The following is an 18487-nucleotide window of genomic DNA, read 5'->3' on the forward strand; positions in this document are numbered from 1 at the left end:
GTGAAATAAATAATTTACTCTGGTTGGCAAAAAGTAAGTCAATTTGCAGTTAATTTTTTATTATTTTAAAGAAGAGTTTAGTATTTGACAGGTGGGGTTGTTTTATGGGACAGACACAAAAGCTTGTCATGTGGCATTTGGAACAGAAGGGACAATAAAATATTTTGGCTGGAAAATTAAAAAATAAAGGAAAAAGGTGAAGAAAGAAAAGGGAAGAGGAAGAAATAATGAAATAATGAGGTGAAATTGAAGTAAATTTATAAATAAAAGAAAAATGAAATTTAATTAATCGAAATTAAAAATTTAAACAAAAAATACAAAATTAAAAAATAAAGGAAAAATAAAATTAGTAAAATTACATTAAAAAATGAAGTTGAATGAAATGAGTGTGGCTTACATCACCGTCCCTGTGCTTCGGCGTTGGACCTGGATGCCAAATGGTTTGTCCTGAACCACCACATCATAAAGTCGATTCTCGACTGTGCTCTCGGGGGCCGTGGGGAGATTTATTGGAACCGGCACCTCGTACCTTTCATTTGCATAATCATAAATCTATACATGGAAAATGCACATGGAATATGGATAAATTAGCAAGTTATGTTTTCAAGAATTCATGATAAAAATAGTGAAAACATTTTCTTGTAATCACAGAATCACAGAATGCCAGGGGTTGGAAGGGACCTGGAAAGCTCATCCAGTGCAATCCCCCCATGGAGCAGGAACACCCAGATGAGGTTACACAGGAAGGTGTCCAGGCGGGTTGGAATGTCTGCACAGAAGGAGACTCCACAACCCCCCTGGGCAGCCTGGGCCAGGCTCTGCCACCCTCACCAGGAAGAAGTTTCTTCTCATATTGAAGTGGAACCTCCTGTGTTCCAGTTTGTATGCATTACCCCTTGTCCTATCATTGGCTGTCACCGAGAAGAGCCTGGCTCCATCCTCCTGACACTCCTCCTTTCCATATTGATCCCCATGAATGAGTCACCCCTCAGTCTCCTCCAAGCTAAAGACTCCCAGCTGCCTCAGCCTTTCCTCATAAGGGAAGGGAACTTTCATAATTGCTTCCCTACATCCTATGACAACAGCCTTATGTTCTTCCCATCTACACTCCCTTAATCATCTTTGTTGCCCTGCGCTGGACCCTCTCCAGCAGTTCCCTGTCCTGCTGGAACTGAGGGGCCACAACTGGACACAATATTCCAGGTGTGGTCTCCCCAGGGCAGAGTAGAGGGGCAGGAGAACCTCTCTGACCTACTGACCACCCCCTTCTAACCCACCCCAGGTACCATTGGCCTTGCTGGCCACAAGGGCCCAGTGCTGGCTCATGGCCATCCTGCTGTCCCCAGGACCCCCAGGTCCCTTTCCCCTACACTGCTTCTCTGGGTCGTTCCCCAACTTATACCAGAACCTGGGGCTGTTCTTGCCCAGATTCAAGACTCTACGCTTTCCCTTGTTATATTTCATTACATTTTTCCCTTCCCAACTCTCCAGCCTGTCCAGGTCTCTGGATGGCAGCACAGCCTTCTAACTTGTCAGCCACTCCTCCCAGCTTGGTGTCATCAGCAAACTTGCTGACAGTCACTCTATCCCTCATCCAAGTCATTGATGAATATTTCGAATAGTATTGGTCCCAGTGCCAACCCTTGAGGGACTCCACTAGATACTCCTATTGGCTGATACAAATTAATCTACAGACTGAGAGACTTTGAGACGGACACAGAAAATTGTTCCATTTTTTCTTACCAATAACAGTAAAAAAATCTTGAACTACTGAATTTTCTCACCAATAACAGTAAAACATATGAATTACTGAATTATGGTTGATGACATTTCCTGAAATAAGCATTTTCTTTCAATATGTACTTTCTCAGATTCCTTTAAAATATTTGGGTTGGGAAATTATGAACCTTTATTTTGGGCCAGGAATGGCTCATTTAAATATTTAGGTATATTGATTTAAATGTATTTTTGTGCGCGGTAAATAAATTTCAACTTTGGGGTTGAATTTTTAGCCAGATTTAAGAGAATTTTCTTCGGGTATCATAGAAATTGGCAAGAGTCAATTCAAAACTAGGAGCAATAAAAGCAATTTGGTTAAAATGAGAAATTTACTTAGATAACAAAAAATTGACCAAAAACATTACTCCTGGAAATCACGTTATTTTGACCAGTGGAAGAATGTAAATTTGGAGAAATTCACCTTAAATTGCAGCATGTGGTTGGTGTGATATATCACCTCCAGGCGCAGGGTGCTGATCGGTGATGTGGATTTCTGGGACGCTTTGAGATCCTTCTGTGTGAAGGTGACATTGGCCGTCACACCAGACGACGCGTACATGACATCAGCAATGGAATAACCGTTGTCGGGGCCGTTGTAGTAGCAGTAGGGAATGCTAAAATTAGAGGTGACTTCCTGCAGATGGAAACGGGATGAGGTGAATTCCTTTCAATTTATATTCGCTTTCTCAAATTCCTTCAAAATATTTGGGTTGAGAAATCAAGAATCTCTATTTTGGGCCAGGAATGACTAATTTAATTATTTAAATTAATGGAAACAAATAAAATAAATTAATAAAAATATAAATAAAACAATATTTAAATGAATATAAATTAACTGACAACTATTTCAATTAATTTAAACTTTCTGTTGTGATGACTTTTTAGAAGTACCTTTTGTTTTTATTTTTATTTAGCAGCAAGAATTCCAAACCCCTGGTTTTTAACCGGGTAACTAATTAATTTTGAATTTGGCCCCAAAATCTTCATGCTGTTGTGAAACAATAAAGAAGTGGTGCTGAACCCACCTATCTCTAGACTATTTTAATTATAATTAATTAGTTAAAGTCTGTTCAGTCCCATCGGTATCATCATGAAGTGTCAATGATTTGATATTCCCTCTATCTGTGAATTTCACCTCAAAAAAAACCCTAAAACAAATATTAAAAAACAACTTTAAATCTCTATTGTCTGGACATTTTGTACACCTTCAAGAGAATGTGCTCAAAATTAATTCATATAAATATCTGGATTTATAAAAAATAGAGATTTAAATAAGAATCAGCAGGGGGATTTTTTTACAATGAGGGGGGATGAAAATTCAAGGATTTCTTCTGAGAATCTCGATTCCAGAGGAACCTGTGTCATTTAAATATCGTTATTTATTTGCTCCTTTATTATTTACTTGGATTTATTTATTTTTCAATGAGTATAAGCCTCGGAGATCTCAAGTCTATTAGACTTCTTATGAATTTGTTATCAACTTAAAAAATGCCAAGTTTTTCCTCTATTTTTCTCATACTACAGAAGGCCAGAAGTTGTTGAAAATTGTGTTATTTTCAGAAAAGGTCCTTGAAAGAACAAATGAGACAGCTTCTTTTGTTGTAAAAAAAAAAGTCCCAATTGGTTTTCAGAAAATGTTCTTACTTCCCAGATGCAGCCGAGCTGTTCACAGTTTTCCTTGGATGCACTTGGGTTGGGATCACAATCGAACTTCTCATTATTGCTGATTCTCAGTCTCCACCTTAACGAGTGTGATTTTCCAAGTTCCAGCTGGAGCCCTTGTATGAGAGTAACCTATAAATGTTAAACATTAAAGCATTATTAATTTTTTTTTTTTTTTTTTTTTTTTTTTTCAGATACTTAAAAGCAAGAAATTGCCCTCCACAAACCTTAGGAGCTCTATAGAGAAACCTTCATTTTTACAAACTTACATATTTGAAATTCCTGTCTGGAACATCTGAAAAAGATCTGATCCTGCAGATGAGTGCACTCTTCGGAAAAACAAATTTTTATTTTTAAGTTTTAAATTTTGTGTGGTTTATTTTAAATTTTTAAAATTTTAATGTCGATGTTTAATTTTTCCAATTAATAATTGTTGAAAAATGTCAATATTATTTACCCTCCTACAATATTGACTAAAATCCTAGAGCTGTCGCTCACCCTATAAATGAATGTAAATTAATGCAAAAATGAAAGTTGTGTTGCATGTAATGTTTGAGGAGATCCTTTTGTATGTTATTATGTATATTATTAAAACAGAAGTGCATATCATTAAAATAAATTATGTATAATATTAATAATATAATTAACATTATTATTCAGGTAAATATAATAATTTTACATTTTAGTAAAACACCTCACCTATACTGTGGCATTTGCCATAGTACCGAGTAATCTCCTTTTCAATATATAAAATACAGAAATATGTCAGTCCAATTTTCCTATTTTTTACCTTATTTACAGGATCGTAGGTGAAATTATGTGATGAATTTTGCACATTGTTGTTCTGCAACACGGTGATGAACTCTGGTTCCTGGAGCAATCCCAAAATTTTGATTTCTTCGAACATCAAGTTGTTGGGATCCATGTAGTTGTTGTGCGTGACGTTCATTTCTAGAACGTTCTGAGGAATAATGAAATAATTTTGTTGAATTGCCAAAATTTCTCCTGATTTAAGTTGGCGAGCAACATTATTTTTCTGGGTTATATATATATAAAATTCTTACATAAATTATAGATGTTTCTGTATTATATACATAATATACGTAGGCATATAACAAATTCATGTTCTTCATCTCACTCGTTGTAGACTTTTTTTTTTTTTTAAATATACCAGAGTTTTTGTCAAATTTTCTAATTTTTGAGATCAAACAATCCATTCATTTCCTTCCTTATCCCAACTGCCACTCATGCTTTACAATTTTTCTGCTCTATAAACTGTTATAATCTCTGTAAAGTTGTTCTGGGGTTTTGGTTTGTTTGGGGTTTTTTTTTCAGTTCTGGAGAAAGTTTGGAATCTCCAGATATTAAAAAAAAAAATAAAGGAAGACAAATTTTATATTTCCTCCTTGATCAAGTGACAATATTTTGAAATGGCAATTTTTCAGGTACTTCGCTTTTAATAAAAAAACTAGGAAAAATAGGGAGAGGAAAAAAAGGTAATGCCAAGAGCAAGTATTAGTGATTAAAATTTTAAACTAAAATTAAATCCTTTAAAAAAATATTTATACTTACACTGGACACTTTGAAGTCATAGGAAATGTAGTTTTTGCCAGTAACCGTGCCTAAAATGTGGGGAAAAAAAATTATATTTCCAGGGCAGAATGAGATGGCATGAAAAAAAGTGAGAAGAGAAAAAAAATCATTAATGTTATTATTAAATAATTATTTATATCATTATAATTAATATTATTATCCTTTCTGCTACCTCCAAACCACCCCAAACTGCAGCAACTTACAACTTTGTCTGAAGAGAAAAAAATTATCTCCCTGCCAATACAAATCTTTCACTAAATTCACCGGGGTGTCAAAATTTCTACATTTTCCTGAAATTTTGATTTTTTAGTTTTTCAAGGTCAGAAGTTGAGATGTGATGTTATTAATATGTGCTGCTGGGGTGCCAAAAAACACCTAACCTGCCCATTTTTGCCCTTTCATTATATTATAAATTTAATTGTTTTTTCTAATATATATAATTTATGTCATGTAATACTTAAACAAATTTAAATTGAATAAATTATCCATATTATAAAATCCAAATAAATATTAAATATTCTGTCTTTTCTAGAGAATGTATCTTGAATCAAAAGGCACCGAAGGATCTAAATATCTAAAGTGAATTAAATCTCATGAAAAATGGATGCAAATCCTCAAAAATTCAAAGTTCTTAATTCTCCAAAAATTCCTTCACCTCAAAATTTAAATAATATTTTCCTTGGTGTGACTGGAAACACCTGCATTCTGAGGCCCGTTTGCACAATAAAAAAGAATAATAATTTAGCCTAAAATAAAAATTTAAAAACGAAGAAGATTGCATTTTTCTATATGTAGTAATAATAGCTTGTTGTAACTTTATTAAAGTAAAAATTAATTTAAATTTTATTTAATTGAATTTAAAATTAAATTTAATATTTAATTTGCTTATGACAATTTAATTTCATTATCACAATTTAATTTATTTTTCCTTATAGTTATTTCACTTAAATTAAATTAATTACAGTTACTTGAATTTAAAATGTAATTATTTAAAAATATAATTAATTTTAAAATTTTAAATTAATTAATTTTGAAATATTGTCAAATTAAAAAAATTACTTTTAAAGCTTAAAAAATAATTTCAATTTTTAAAATTTTGCTTCTCCCATGAAACCAAATCAACTATTCAATCTGCAAGTATTAGTATTTGGATTATCATTATTCCTTCATCTTGACATTTGACTCACCTGTCGATTCTCCGTCATCCCAGAATAATTCCCCAATGGCTTCATTAGCGTCATCCAGCGCGATGATGAGTCCCAGGGGATTCTTACGGCTGTGAGAAAAAAAAAAACAATTTAATATAATTAATTATGATTAATTTAAATTAAAGTATATAATAAGTATCATTATTAAACGTGTTTTGTCTCCGGCTGCAGCAGCAAGCAGTGACTGGGAGTTATTGCCAAATTGCAAATGCTAAAGATTACTAACTAATTACTAACCCAAACCCACAGATACTGCTACTGGTAATAATGTGATGTTGTGATGAAGGGTAATACTAAGAGTAATGCTAGTAATAAAACTGATATTACTGATAATACTGGTAGTGTTAATATTCATGCTGATATTTATGATCATTCCAATTAAAAAAAAAATAAACACACATTAAAATGAAAAATAAAATACCCCCCCCCCAATTAAAAATAAAAAGAAAAATAAAATCAAGAATAAATATAAAATAAAAACAAAATTTAAAATAAAACTTAAAAATAAATATTTACCCCAACATTAAAATAATATTTAAAAATTTTAAACATTAGAAATAGAAACCAAACAACAAAAAAGAAAAACAATAGTTAAAATACTAAATATCAAAATTAGCAAAAAAATTAACATTAACCTATAAAATAAAGATAAAATAATCAACAAAAAAAACAAAAAAAAAATTAAAAATAAAAATAAAAATAAAAATGAAAACAAAAATAAAAATAAAAGAAAAAATAAAATAAACAAAAAATTAAAAAGAAAACAAAAATTAAAATTAATAAAATTTAAAACTTTCAAAAATATAAAAACAAACCTAGAAATGATAATCATGAGAGTAATGCCATTTTTTTCATGTGATCAGGTGGCCATGAGTGCCTTCCTGCCCCTCGCTCCCCAGCAGTCCAGGCCGGGTTTACCCAGGAGTTTAGGCCTGGTTTACCCAGTTCAGGTCACGTTTACTCAATTCAGGGCAAGTATACCCAGCAGCTCAGGCCGACAGGGTTTACCTGTCTGTAGTCGTGCTGGCTGGGCCCTGGATGGGGAAGATGTGGCCGCCGCGCAGGTGCAGCCCCAGCCGCTCCGCAGGCAGGTACAGGTCCCAGTGCTGCCTCCGCGCCCACAGCCGCCCGCCCTAATTAACAGGGGAAATAATTAATTTTTCCTCCACAGGTGTCGCTTCTTTCTTCATTTGCCCTTTTGCAACATCTGTATCACCAACGACCATGAATGTCCAACCAGCAGAGACCACAAAACTACAAAATTCTATCTATAACTAAGTCTAATTATTGAATTTCACCTTATTAATTCACCTTATTCTAGCAGATTATTTAATTAATGAGCAACCTCAATCCCCAGGTCCGTCACCCTCATTACCCCCTAATTAATCCCAGTTACTCACCGAATGGTAATCGTACCAGACTGCGTCGGGGATGTACGCCTGGATCACCTCCACCCCCTGCCAGTTATTCATATTACTAATATTATTAACAATATTATGATATATGATTCCATTAATTATATTCCTTATTAATATTATTGCTATAACTATTAATATTATTCTTTATATTATTGTTGATTTTATTATTACTATTCACAAACATTGTAAAATCTTAGTTTTCTTTATTCCATGTTGTCTCTTTTCAGATATCAAAAAAAACCCAACACATTTTGTTTTTCAAAAGAAAAATTAATGTGGATTTTGGACAAGATTTTGCAATGGGAATAGCATCAATTTGTACTTTAATGTTTCTCTTGGTGAATCACAGGGAAAAAGTGAAATCAGGTGAGAAATGAAATGCAGAATTTTGCAAAGGGAGAGGAAGATAAAGGACAAGAAAGCAGAAATAATGGAATATAAAATTTAATGGTGCAAAAGGGCAAAATTTTCTAATTCAACAGTGATAAAATTGTATTGCGGGCTCTCTCATAGTGAGTAGAAAATAAAGGAAAAAAAAATATGAATGAGGAGTCCAAAGTATATAATACATAAATTTAAAAAGAAAATGGAGTTTAAGGTTATCATTAAATTTAGAAAAAATTGAATTTAAAGGATAATGAATTCGGAGAAAATGGTGTTTAATATGTATGAAAGAAAGATATAATTAAAGTTTATATTAAGACGTGTTTCCACTGGAGATGTATTAAAGCTCGTGAAAAAAATATGAATACAAATACATTTAAAACCTAGGGAATTCTCTTTCCCATTGTCACCAAGACAATTCAGGCTAAATAATGACCAGAGCAATTTTTTGGGTTCAACGGGGAAAATTTATCAAAATTTTTATAGTAAAATTTGTATTTTATTTCCCAGTTTTAAAAATAGACCAGGAGTGTGAGTTCAGGGAAATACACCTGCACAAAATAGGGAAATTCAGATTTTTAAGCAAATAAAAATATCGCCCCAGTCTGAATAAGTGAGAAAATCTAGAGGTAGTTTCAAACAGAGCGAATAATTTGCATTGTGTTGGTTAATTAATAACAAATCATGAATTGAGAATTACCGGCTCAAGCACAGGGGTGATGAGGAGCCCAGGACCCCAGAGGAATTGTTTATCTACATTCCATGTCACTTCATCAGAATAAAACCTGTTAAAAATATAGGAAATCAGCAGCATTAATTGCACTTACATAATAACAGTTTAATTAATATCATCAGAAGCAATCCTAATGTTTCAAGGTCATGGATGTCTAAAATCACTGCTGAAAAGTTTCATATGGTGATGCTGCAAGATTAATAGAAATTAAAATAAATTAAAATTTTAAAAATAATCAAAAACTTTAAAAATAAATAAAATGAAACTTTAAGATTAAAAAAACATATTAAAATTTTAGAATATATATGCAAATAGAGAAGAATTTCATTGACTGCCAATGGCATTTTGTAACTATGAAATTATTTGAAATGAATATTTTTATTGCTACTTTTAATTTTTAAATTAATTTAATTAAGTTTAATTAACATTTGCAATGCTAGATTTAGGTTATGGCTGGACTCGATAAGACCCTGAGGATCTCTTAAACCAAAATGATTCGATAATTCTGTTAATACAGCCATCTGCACAGATGCCAATGGGGAAATTGTAAATTTATAATTTCTGGGGAAATTCTGGGGGTTGCTGGAAATTCGTGGTTCGCACTCGTGGAGCAGCGGCCGCGCCACCGTGTCGCCACGGGTGTGGGCGCGGTAGAAGAGCGTGTACAGATACGGCAGCAGCGTGTAGCGGATGCTCAGGTAGAGCTTGGAGGAGTTCACCAGAATGGAATCGGCACCAAAAACGGCAGGATCCTGTGGCTGGAAAGAGACAGACAGAAACACAATTGAAATAACTAAATATACATAATATATATAACATAAATATACATAATAATAAAGTAAAAATATTAATATAATAAAAATTAAAGTAAAAATAAGGAATGAAAAAATAATTTAAAAATTATTTTAAAATAAAAATAAAAATTATCATTGCTCTTGTGCATTCAGGATACGACAGTGGCAGGTGGTTCCGAAATCATGAAGCACTCGCTGCTGGTTGGAGCCACCATCAGGTCGAAATCTGTTGTCACATGAGGATTTCAGAATTTCAGAAAATGAAATGATGCCAAACGCGCTTCCTGGTACCCAAAATTAACCTGACAAAGCTGAACCTTCTGGAGCAAGGATTTCCCAAAACACTATTTTGAACCAGTGTAAGCACCAGTGACAGTAATTGAACTACCACAATTTAATTTAATTTTCAGAATAGAAATTTTGGCAGCGGGATTTACCACTTACGATGCGTTTCTCAGTGTTGTGATTCCTGGAAAAGGGGTAAAATGCTCCCACTTGCATCCACCGTCTGCAAAGTTCTTCTGACACATCTTCAAAGAAACCGCAGATATCTGCTCCCACCTGGCAATAACAAGAAAAGATGTCTGGTACATTGTTTTCAATTCATCCCGACTTGCTGACCAGGGTAACACATTCAACCACATTTTTGCAAAATTTCATTTCTACCAAATTTTATTTCTACAAAATTTTGTTTCTGCAAAATGAATTTCTGCCAAATCTTATTTCTACAATTTTTCATTTCTACACTTCTTCCAAATCATTCGTCTGTACCTACGTTTTCCCATTGTATTTTCCTCTAGTTGAAGCACAGAATTTCTGTTGTGTTTTTTTTTTTTCAACAGAAGAAGATTTTTCTGTATTTTTTTTCTGCCTCCAAGGTCTGAAATTAATTTTATAGCCACACTATCTCGACAACGGGAATTGGAATAATTTGTACTTAAGAACTGAAATTGAAATTAAAAATGAACTGACTATTCATTCACAAAGTAGTTCAAAAGTCACATAAATTCAAATTCTGAAAAGTAAAATGGGTATTTAATGAGCCTCACTTCAGTCATTAATAAATGACAAATATCAGAGGTACCAGTGCCTGGAAATCTAAAAACCAATATATTTTATAAAGAAGAATAAATTACATAAATAAAGAATAATGAAAATGATAATAAAATAAATTCTAAGAATGAAATAAATAATTAAATCAACAATTAGATAAATAATTAAATAAATAATAGCGATGGACTAAGATCAATTAAAAAATCAATACCGTGGTAAATAATGAAATCAATAATAAAATAAAAATAATTTACTTTATATGATTGTATTTAATTAATATTAATTAATTTATTTTATTAATTTTAAATTTACTTATTAATTTTTATTTAATATTAAATATTAAACATTTAATTAATATTACTATTTATATTTATTTATATTTATTAGCTTAGTTAATATTAATTTATTTATGCTTTTATGTATTTTAATGTTTTATATAATTATTTATATTTACCATTTTATTTAATTTTATTCTATATTCTATTTTAATAAATCTTGACTAATTTCTATTAATTCAACAGCTTATTAATAAGATTATTTATATTTTTATTTTATATATATTTATTTATCTGTACATTTTATTTGCATTTTAATATCCTATTTTAATTTATATTTATTCATATAATTTACTCAGACATTTACTGAGACTTTTTATTTTTATTTTTATATGTATTTTTTATCTACACATCTTTCTTTGTATTTTCATATTCTATTTTGTTGTATTAATTCATAGTTTATCCATACAATTATTTAAATGTTTAATTTATAAAATTTTTGAATCCTTTCAAGATTTTTTAATTTAAATTTTTTAGAGATCTATTTCTAAGGATTTTATATTTGTGGTTCCCATACATATGGGATGCCGAAGAGGCCGAACTCCAGCATGCCGGGAATGGCCCAGCGCAGGTGCTCCCAGGTGGCCGCGTTGTCCCCCAGCCAGTGCCCAGCAAATTTCCCTGACCCCGCAAACGTCGACCGTGAGAGCAGGAAGCTGCGCTTGCCTGGAAAGAGACGTTCAATGGCGCTGGAAGAGAAAGAGATTGAGATTAGGGAAATTAATTAAAATAATAAGATAAAGTAAAAATATAAACATTAAAATGAATAAAATTAAATAAAAAATTAAAATATGGCAACAAGGATAACAATAAAAAGAAATACAAAAATTTCCCTTTTTTCAGCCCAATTTTCAGGCAGATTCCTCACCGTTGTGTCGAGATGGTCATGGAGTAGCCAAACAGGTTGTGAACGTCGTATTGTCGCCCCCACTGCTGCACCGCGTCCATGCAGAGTGTCTGGGCATACAGGACTCTGTCAACAATATCTGCAGTGCATTGAAATTGATATAATTGCCTTTTTTTTTTAATTAAATTTAATTACAGAAAAAAACCCAGTATTTCTGTTCAATTTTTTTCTCTTCATGTGTGTGAATGACATCTTGCCCCTTTCTCAGTTTTTAACCACAAGATCAAAGCTCCAGTTTCTCCGTGGTGTCATACAATGTTACTGCAAGTTTCCAATTTTAGGAATTGGATTATTTTTTCAATTTAATAAACTTAAATCCAGCTTCCAGATGGATTTTGCCTACAAAGAATTATTTACCCAAAACAACTACACCCCAAATTTCTGAACAATTTGATCTGACCATGTAGTGCCAAATTTCAATTTCTTGAGAAAGAATTTAAACTTTTTAGCTGATTGGATGATAATTCACAAATATTTTGATTTCTATTTTTTTCCACTCCACAGCTAAAGACGAGGGACTTACGGGGCGTGAAAGGAGGATAATTCAGGTCATTTTGCTCACAGCCCCTGGCTGAGCCTGGAACAAAGCTGGCTACTTCATTCATATCCTGAAAAAATTGTAAATTGCAAATTTCAAATATCACATTTATGCATAACAATAATTCCTGTGTTTTCAGCCCAATATACAGTTACAAACCCAGTAGCGATTTGAGGATGTCATCCAGCAAGGAGGACATGAATTTACAAAATAATTTAAAAATATATAATAATTAAGAATCTAAATTAAAATAATTAAAATAAAAATTAACAATAAAATTAAAAATAAAATAGATTAACATGAAAATGAAAATAAAAATAAGAATAAAAATAAACATTACTACTAATTATTACTAATTACTACTAAACTACTACTACTAAATCTTTCTGAATGTCAAAAAGCTGATTTTAAGTGGCGATGACCACTCCATCCAAACTGAAAAAAATAAGTAAAACAATTGTTCCCAAATCCTGTGTTATGAACAAATGTTATTTGTTCTGGCCTGGAAATTATTATAATTAATATATTATAATTATACATTATAATTAAAGTATATAATAAAATATATTATTGTATTATAATTATTTTTCTGGAGGGAAATAATTTATCCCAAAATGTGGCATTTATTAAAACTAAAAGCTATATCAGCAATTACCATCCTGGACTCAGTTCTTGGATAAATTGAATTACAGTCAATTACTTTAAATTACTGCAAGAAGCATCAAATTAAATTTCTAACAAATCCATCCGACTCCAGAAAAACAAGGATTTTACCCAAACACATTGAACAGAAAATACACAAATTCCACATGGATTTCAGGTTATTTGCAGGAAATTTTCCTTTGAATCAATCCAGACCAATTTGCCTTTTTTTTTTTTTTTTTTTTTTTTTCAAAATGTGAAAATTTGGGGGAATTACTCACAATCCAGATCCCGTCGTAGGGAACCTGGTTATAAAACATTTGGCATTCCTCCACCCACCAGTTGGTGCACACGGGGTTGGTGAAGTCGGGGAACACGGTTCTTCCTGGCCACACCTGCCAATAAAAAAGTGGAAATAAATAAATTAATAAATTAATTTTTAAAATGCAGAAAGATTGAAATTCTCAGATTTCCTTCAAAATTCTGGGCATTGTTCAATTGGAGAAGCATTTGGGAATAAAATCAATAATTTTGTAGGACAGCTTTGATACCATGACTGGAAAAAGGTTTTTGAGCTGTGAATCACTAACATTATCAATTAATATGAATTATCATTATTAATATTATCTATCAGTATAATATATGAATTATCATTCTAATAAATACGAGTTATCGTTATTAATTATTCCTAAATTTACACACAGAAACAAGGCAGAAAGCAGCTTCAGTAACTGATGAGTTCTGAACTCCAAACTCGCTTTTCAAATCAAAAATTATTTTGAAGTAATGAAAATTTTCCAAATTTGTCCTCTTTTTCTAAAGAGATTTTCAAAGCAGTAAATAGAAAGTTAAAATATATTGACCACCCGTGTCTCCCAAACCTTCACAATCTCTTTCTCTTTTGGAAAAAACCAAAATATTAAGAAAATTTATGAAAAAAAAAAAAAACAGGAAAAGTTGCAAAATTTTGAAAATAGCAAAAAATGGCTCAAATTGAATGGATTTTTTTTACCTCTCCAACTAACGGTGTGACTCCATCTGACTCGTTAACCCAAATGTTCCGGTTTTGGCCCCGCTCGTAGGCCAGGTAGGGGGAACCATCAGCCAGAGCCTCAGTACTGATGGCAGGATCCTAAAATGGGAAAAATCACCCCAAAAGAAGAGGTTTCTCTTGGTTATTGGTTCTCTACAGCAAGTCTGAACATGAAAATGAACATAAAATAATAAATAATGTCCACTGATTACGCAGAGCCCAGCAACAACACAGAAAGATGTCTCATGGTGCAACAGATATATTATTATATTAATAATAGTAATAAAAACATATAAATAAAAAACATAGAAATAATTTCAGATAATAATAAATCAATAAATAATAAGCAAAAAAGGAATAAAATAATTAATAACATATAATTTCTTATTATCTATACTTATTAAAATAATATTAAAATAAATTATTATAAACATATAAAATATATACAATGGTTATATTATATTACATTACGTTACGTTATATTAATATTTTTTATATGTAATTGTTCTCTATATCAATTTTTGGGTTGCCACACTGTTTCTGTAGGACCCAGCAGCCACATGGAAAGATGTCTCATGTCACAACATACATATTAAAATATAGATATATATGAACTATATATACTGATAATAATAATATTTAAAATTAAATAATGCAATTTAAAATGGAAAAATAAATTTTTAAATTCTTACCAGGATGAGGATGTATTTTTTCCCGTAATTATGCAGAAAGCTTCGGAAACTAGGGAGGTCTTTGTAATTCACTTTGTCATAAGTAAAATCTTTTCTGGCCTCCATGTAGTCGATGTCTGTGTACTGGACATCCTGCAAGGAGACAGTTCTAAATTTTGGTTAAAAATTGGTGAAAATTTGGATTAAAAATTCCCAGAAAAGCAGAAGGATGTGGACACCCACAGGATTTTTTTAAATCGCTATCAGTTCCTAAATTGGGGAAAAGAAAATAGCAAGAAATATCCATGTACTGGACTTCTTGGAAGGAGATGGTTCAAAATTGTGGTTATCAATTTTGTTTAAAATTGTGATTAAAAATTGATAAAAAATGGGGATAAAAATTGTCAGAAAAGTAGCTGGATATGGGCACCTACAGAATTTTTTTTAACTGATATCCATTGCTGAATTGGGGAAAATTTAGCTAGAAATACCTGTGTACTGGATGTCCTGGGAGGAGATGGTTTAAAATTTTGGTGAAAATTGTGGTGAAAAACTGGTGAAAATTTGGGTTAAAAATTGGGAGGAAAAATAATGAGAAATGAGGAAACGTGGAAATAAACATATTGAGCTGGACAACTGAACTGAAAATTTGCTCACACACAAAAAAAAAAAAAAGAAAAAAAGAACGAATGACACTTAAAATTTGTACAGAAAAGTGAAAAAAGAGGAAAACAATCTGATTTTTACTCACGTATGGGAGGCCGATGGCCCGGTTGCGCTCCACGACGGCCTTTACCTCCTCCAGCGACTCGTAGCCATAGCGGCTGAGCTGGAAACCCAGCGTCCAATAGGACGGGAGGGCCGGCAGCCCGATAAACTGGAAATTCAACCTCAAAATAGTGAGTGGTGGTGGTTTGATAACACTAAATTCTCTGATTCTCTCTCAAATGATTCTGTAATTCTATAATCATCCTATAATTCTATAATCCTAAATTCTAAAATGATTCTATAAATCTGTAATTCTAAATTCTAAAATTATTCTATATGTCTACATTCTTAAATGTTTCTGTAATTCTAGAATTGTAAGTTCTAAAATGATTCTATAATTCTAAATTCTAAAATGATCCTGTAATTCTAGAATTATAATTTCTAAAATGATTCCGTGAGTCTATAACTCTAAATTCCAAAAGTCATTCCATAATTCTGAATTCTAAAATGATTCTATAATTCTAAATTCTAAAATGATCCTGTAATTCTAGAATTATAATTTCTAAAGTGATTCCGTGAGTCTATAACTCTAAATTCCAAAAGTCATTCTATAATTCTAAATTCCAAAATGATTCTATAATTCTGTAATTCTAAATTCTATAATTATTCTATATGTGTAAATTCTACAACGATTCTCTAACATACCGTCACGTACTCCTGCACGACCTGCTCAGGGGTGTCACCCAAAAAGACGTAAAAATCAAGAATTCCACCAATTGTTCGGTAGGTGACAGCTGGTGCCGGCTGCAGGGCAAACTCTGAGAGCAAAAAAATGCAACAAAATTCATTTGGGATGTTACCTAAATCTTAAATAACTGTGATACTGAAATGAAAGACTGAAAAATTATAGAAAATATCTAACAAAAATATTGAAGGAAACCCAAACCTGTTACTGGAACTTTAAACTTTGTCATTTACATAATATATTTATTTTTTTTTTTAATATTTTATGAGCAAACATACTTATCCATGGTGCTGCAGATCATCTGCATAATTGTTCTTTAAGTAATTATGGAGGAAATGTCCTTACCCATGGCATTGCTGTTCATCAAGAAAACACCAAGCGAGGCGCCGCTGGTGTCTTCCAAACACATGAAGAAAGTTTGAACACCGTATAAATTATCCATGTTCTAAAGGAAAACAGAAAATATGACTCTTTTTTTTAATCAAAATTCATGCATGCTGTGGTGTCTCAAAAATATCCCACATGTGAAGTTAAATGTGTCAAAAGGAAATCAAAATAAAATCACTGACATGAGTTTCATTATTTTTATTTTTCTCTTTTTTGGGAGTGCCTTTGAGTTGCTTAAAATCAAAAGCCCAAATTTGAGGAAAACAAATTATTTCAAAGTTAATATTTATAAATTTAATCTCGAGTAAGGACAGAAAGAAAACAAAGGAGAACTTTTCTACAAGTTTTCTCAAGGTAAGTTCCAATTTTTGGTTCAAAATACAAAATAGATATTGCAGCTCATAGACGATGAGCTGCTGACATTAAGTACTGTCAAGCTGCTCCCTGAATCACATTCGTGTCACTCAGAATTCAGTGTATCCCCCTAAAAACTGTCGCAAATCTGAGTCAGAAAAAGGAATAAACAAAGCAAAATAATATAAAAGCTGATTTGAAATAGAAAATCAAATGAAATCACAAATGTAAAATGAAATACTGGTTTTAAATCACAAAAGTTTGCACATTGACAGAGTGATAGAGCGATATTTTGCCAAACAGATGAAGATTTGGGGTAAAACGTCTCATTGCAGATGGAAGAATATGCATTTACACTTTTTGAAAAGTGTGTGCCCTAGAAATCACCTAGGGAAAAAAGTAGAAAATGGGGAAAAAAGGTAGAAAATGGAGAAAAAAGTAATTGCAGGCAGACCTGCTGCGAAGGGCACGTTTGCATTATTTCTTAAGATACAAGACAACAAAAGGAAAAATTCTAAATCTACTGAATTTTGCACACAGGTGCACGGACAGGAAAAGAGCCAACCAATTGAATCCAAATATTTCAAAAAATCTATTCCAACAGGATTTTTTTTGGTGGTATCTCACATTTTTGTGACACTTGGAGAGCATTTAAGGGAAAAAAACTCAGTGGATATTGATGTAGCAATTTGCTGAAATATCAATTTGTTCATTTGCTGCAAACTCCAAGCAATTCAATCCAAATCTTTCCAAAAGTCTACTCCAACAGGAATTTTTTTTCAGCAGTATCTCAAATTTTTGTCACATTCGATGAGCGTCTAAGGGAAATAACTTGGTGGATATTGATGTGCCAACTATGGCTGAATTCCAAAATTTACCGAAAAAGGAGGAAAATCTAAAAAAGTTAAGTTCTTACAGCGGAAGGGGCGGTGTCTCGGCTAAACATGGGCCACGTTTTCCAGTTGACATCATGTCGGAATTGCTTGTGCACGTGCTCGCCCACCCCATAGATGTTGTCACTGGGGAGTTTGATGGAAATTTGTAAAAATTGTTCAGAGTAGATAAGTGGCCCAATGGTGGTGTCAAACCTGGGGGAAAAAAAAAAAAGATCAAATATTGTGTACAATTTTTTATTTTATTCATTCATATTGCTAAACTCCACCCCCCCCGAACCCCAAATTTTTATTTAAGAATTTGTATCACAGAATCACAGAATCGACTGGGCTGGAAAAGACCTCAGAGATCATCCAGTCCAACCCTTGGTCCAACTCCAGTCCGTTTACTAGATCATGGCACTAAGTGCCATATCCAATCTCAGTTTAAAAACCTCCAGGGACGGTGAGTCCAGCACCTCCCTGGGCAGCCATTCCAATGCCTGACCACTCTCTCTGTAAAGAATTGCTTCCTAATCTCCAGCCTAAACTTAAGTTTAAGCCCCCTTGTCCTATTGCTGACTGCCTGGGAGAAGAGACCAATCGCCCCCTGGCTAGAACTGCCCTTCAGGTGGTTCTAGAGAGTGCTGAGCTCACCTCTAAGCCTCCTT

General features: G+C 32.4%; 1 protein-coding gene across 1 annotated transcript in view; it reads right to left on the minus strand.

Moving 5' to 3' along the window:
- Positions 1 to 18487, minus strand: part of LOC309445523 (maltase-glucoamylase-like) — a gene marked incomplete at both ends in the record, with an annotated part of 39412 nt that overhangs the window by 15490 nt on the left and 5435 nt on the right. The window contains 21 exons of the mRNA XM_082064401.1: positions 398 to 552; positions 2201 to 2413; positions 3424 to 3573; positions 4232 to 4402; positions 5014 to 5063; positions 6222 to 6310; positions 7251 to 7375; positions 7643 to 7699; positions 8745 to 8829; positions 9381 to 9535; positions 10016 to 10132; positions 11477 to 11648; positions 11828 to 11945; positions 12390 to 12474; positions 13328 to 13441; positions 14059 to 14178; positions 14772 to 14903; positions 15502 to 15627; positions 16164 to 16276; positions 16549 to 16648; positions 17861 to 18032. Of these exons, the coding sequence (XP_081920527.1) occupies positions 398 to 552; positions 2201 to 2413; positions 3424 to 3573; positions 4232 to 4402; positions 5014 to 5063; positions 6222 to 6310; positions 7251 to 7375; positions 7643 to 7699; positions 8745 to 8829; positions 9381 to 9535; positions 10016 to 10132; positions 11477 to 11648; positions 11828 to 11945; positions 12390 to 12474; positions 13328 to 13441; positions 14059 to 14178; positions 14772 to 14903; positions 15502 to 15627; positions 16164 to 16276; positions 16549 to 16648; positions 17861 to 18032 (2619 nt within the window). The remainder of the gene's footprint in view (positions 1 to 397; positions 553 to 2200; positions 2414 to 3423; positions 3574 to 4231; positions 4403 to 5013; positions 5064 to 6221; positions 6311 to 7250; positions 7376 to 7642; positions 7700 to 8744; positions 8830 to 9380; positions 9536 to 10015; positions 10133 to 11476; positions 11649 to 11827; positions 11946 to 12389; positions 12475 to 13327; positions 13442 to 14058; positions 14179 to 14771; positions 14904 to 15501; positions 15628 to 16163; positions 16277 to 16548; positions 16649 to 17860; positions 18033 to 18487) is intronic.

Source organism: Streptopelia decaocto (genome assembly GCF_964273445.1).
Source record: "Streptopelia decaocto genome assembly, chromosome: 13".
Lineage (NCBI taxonomy): Eukaryota > Metazoa > Chordata > Aves > Columbiformes > Columbidae > Streptopelia > Streptopelia decaocto.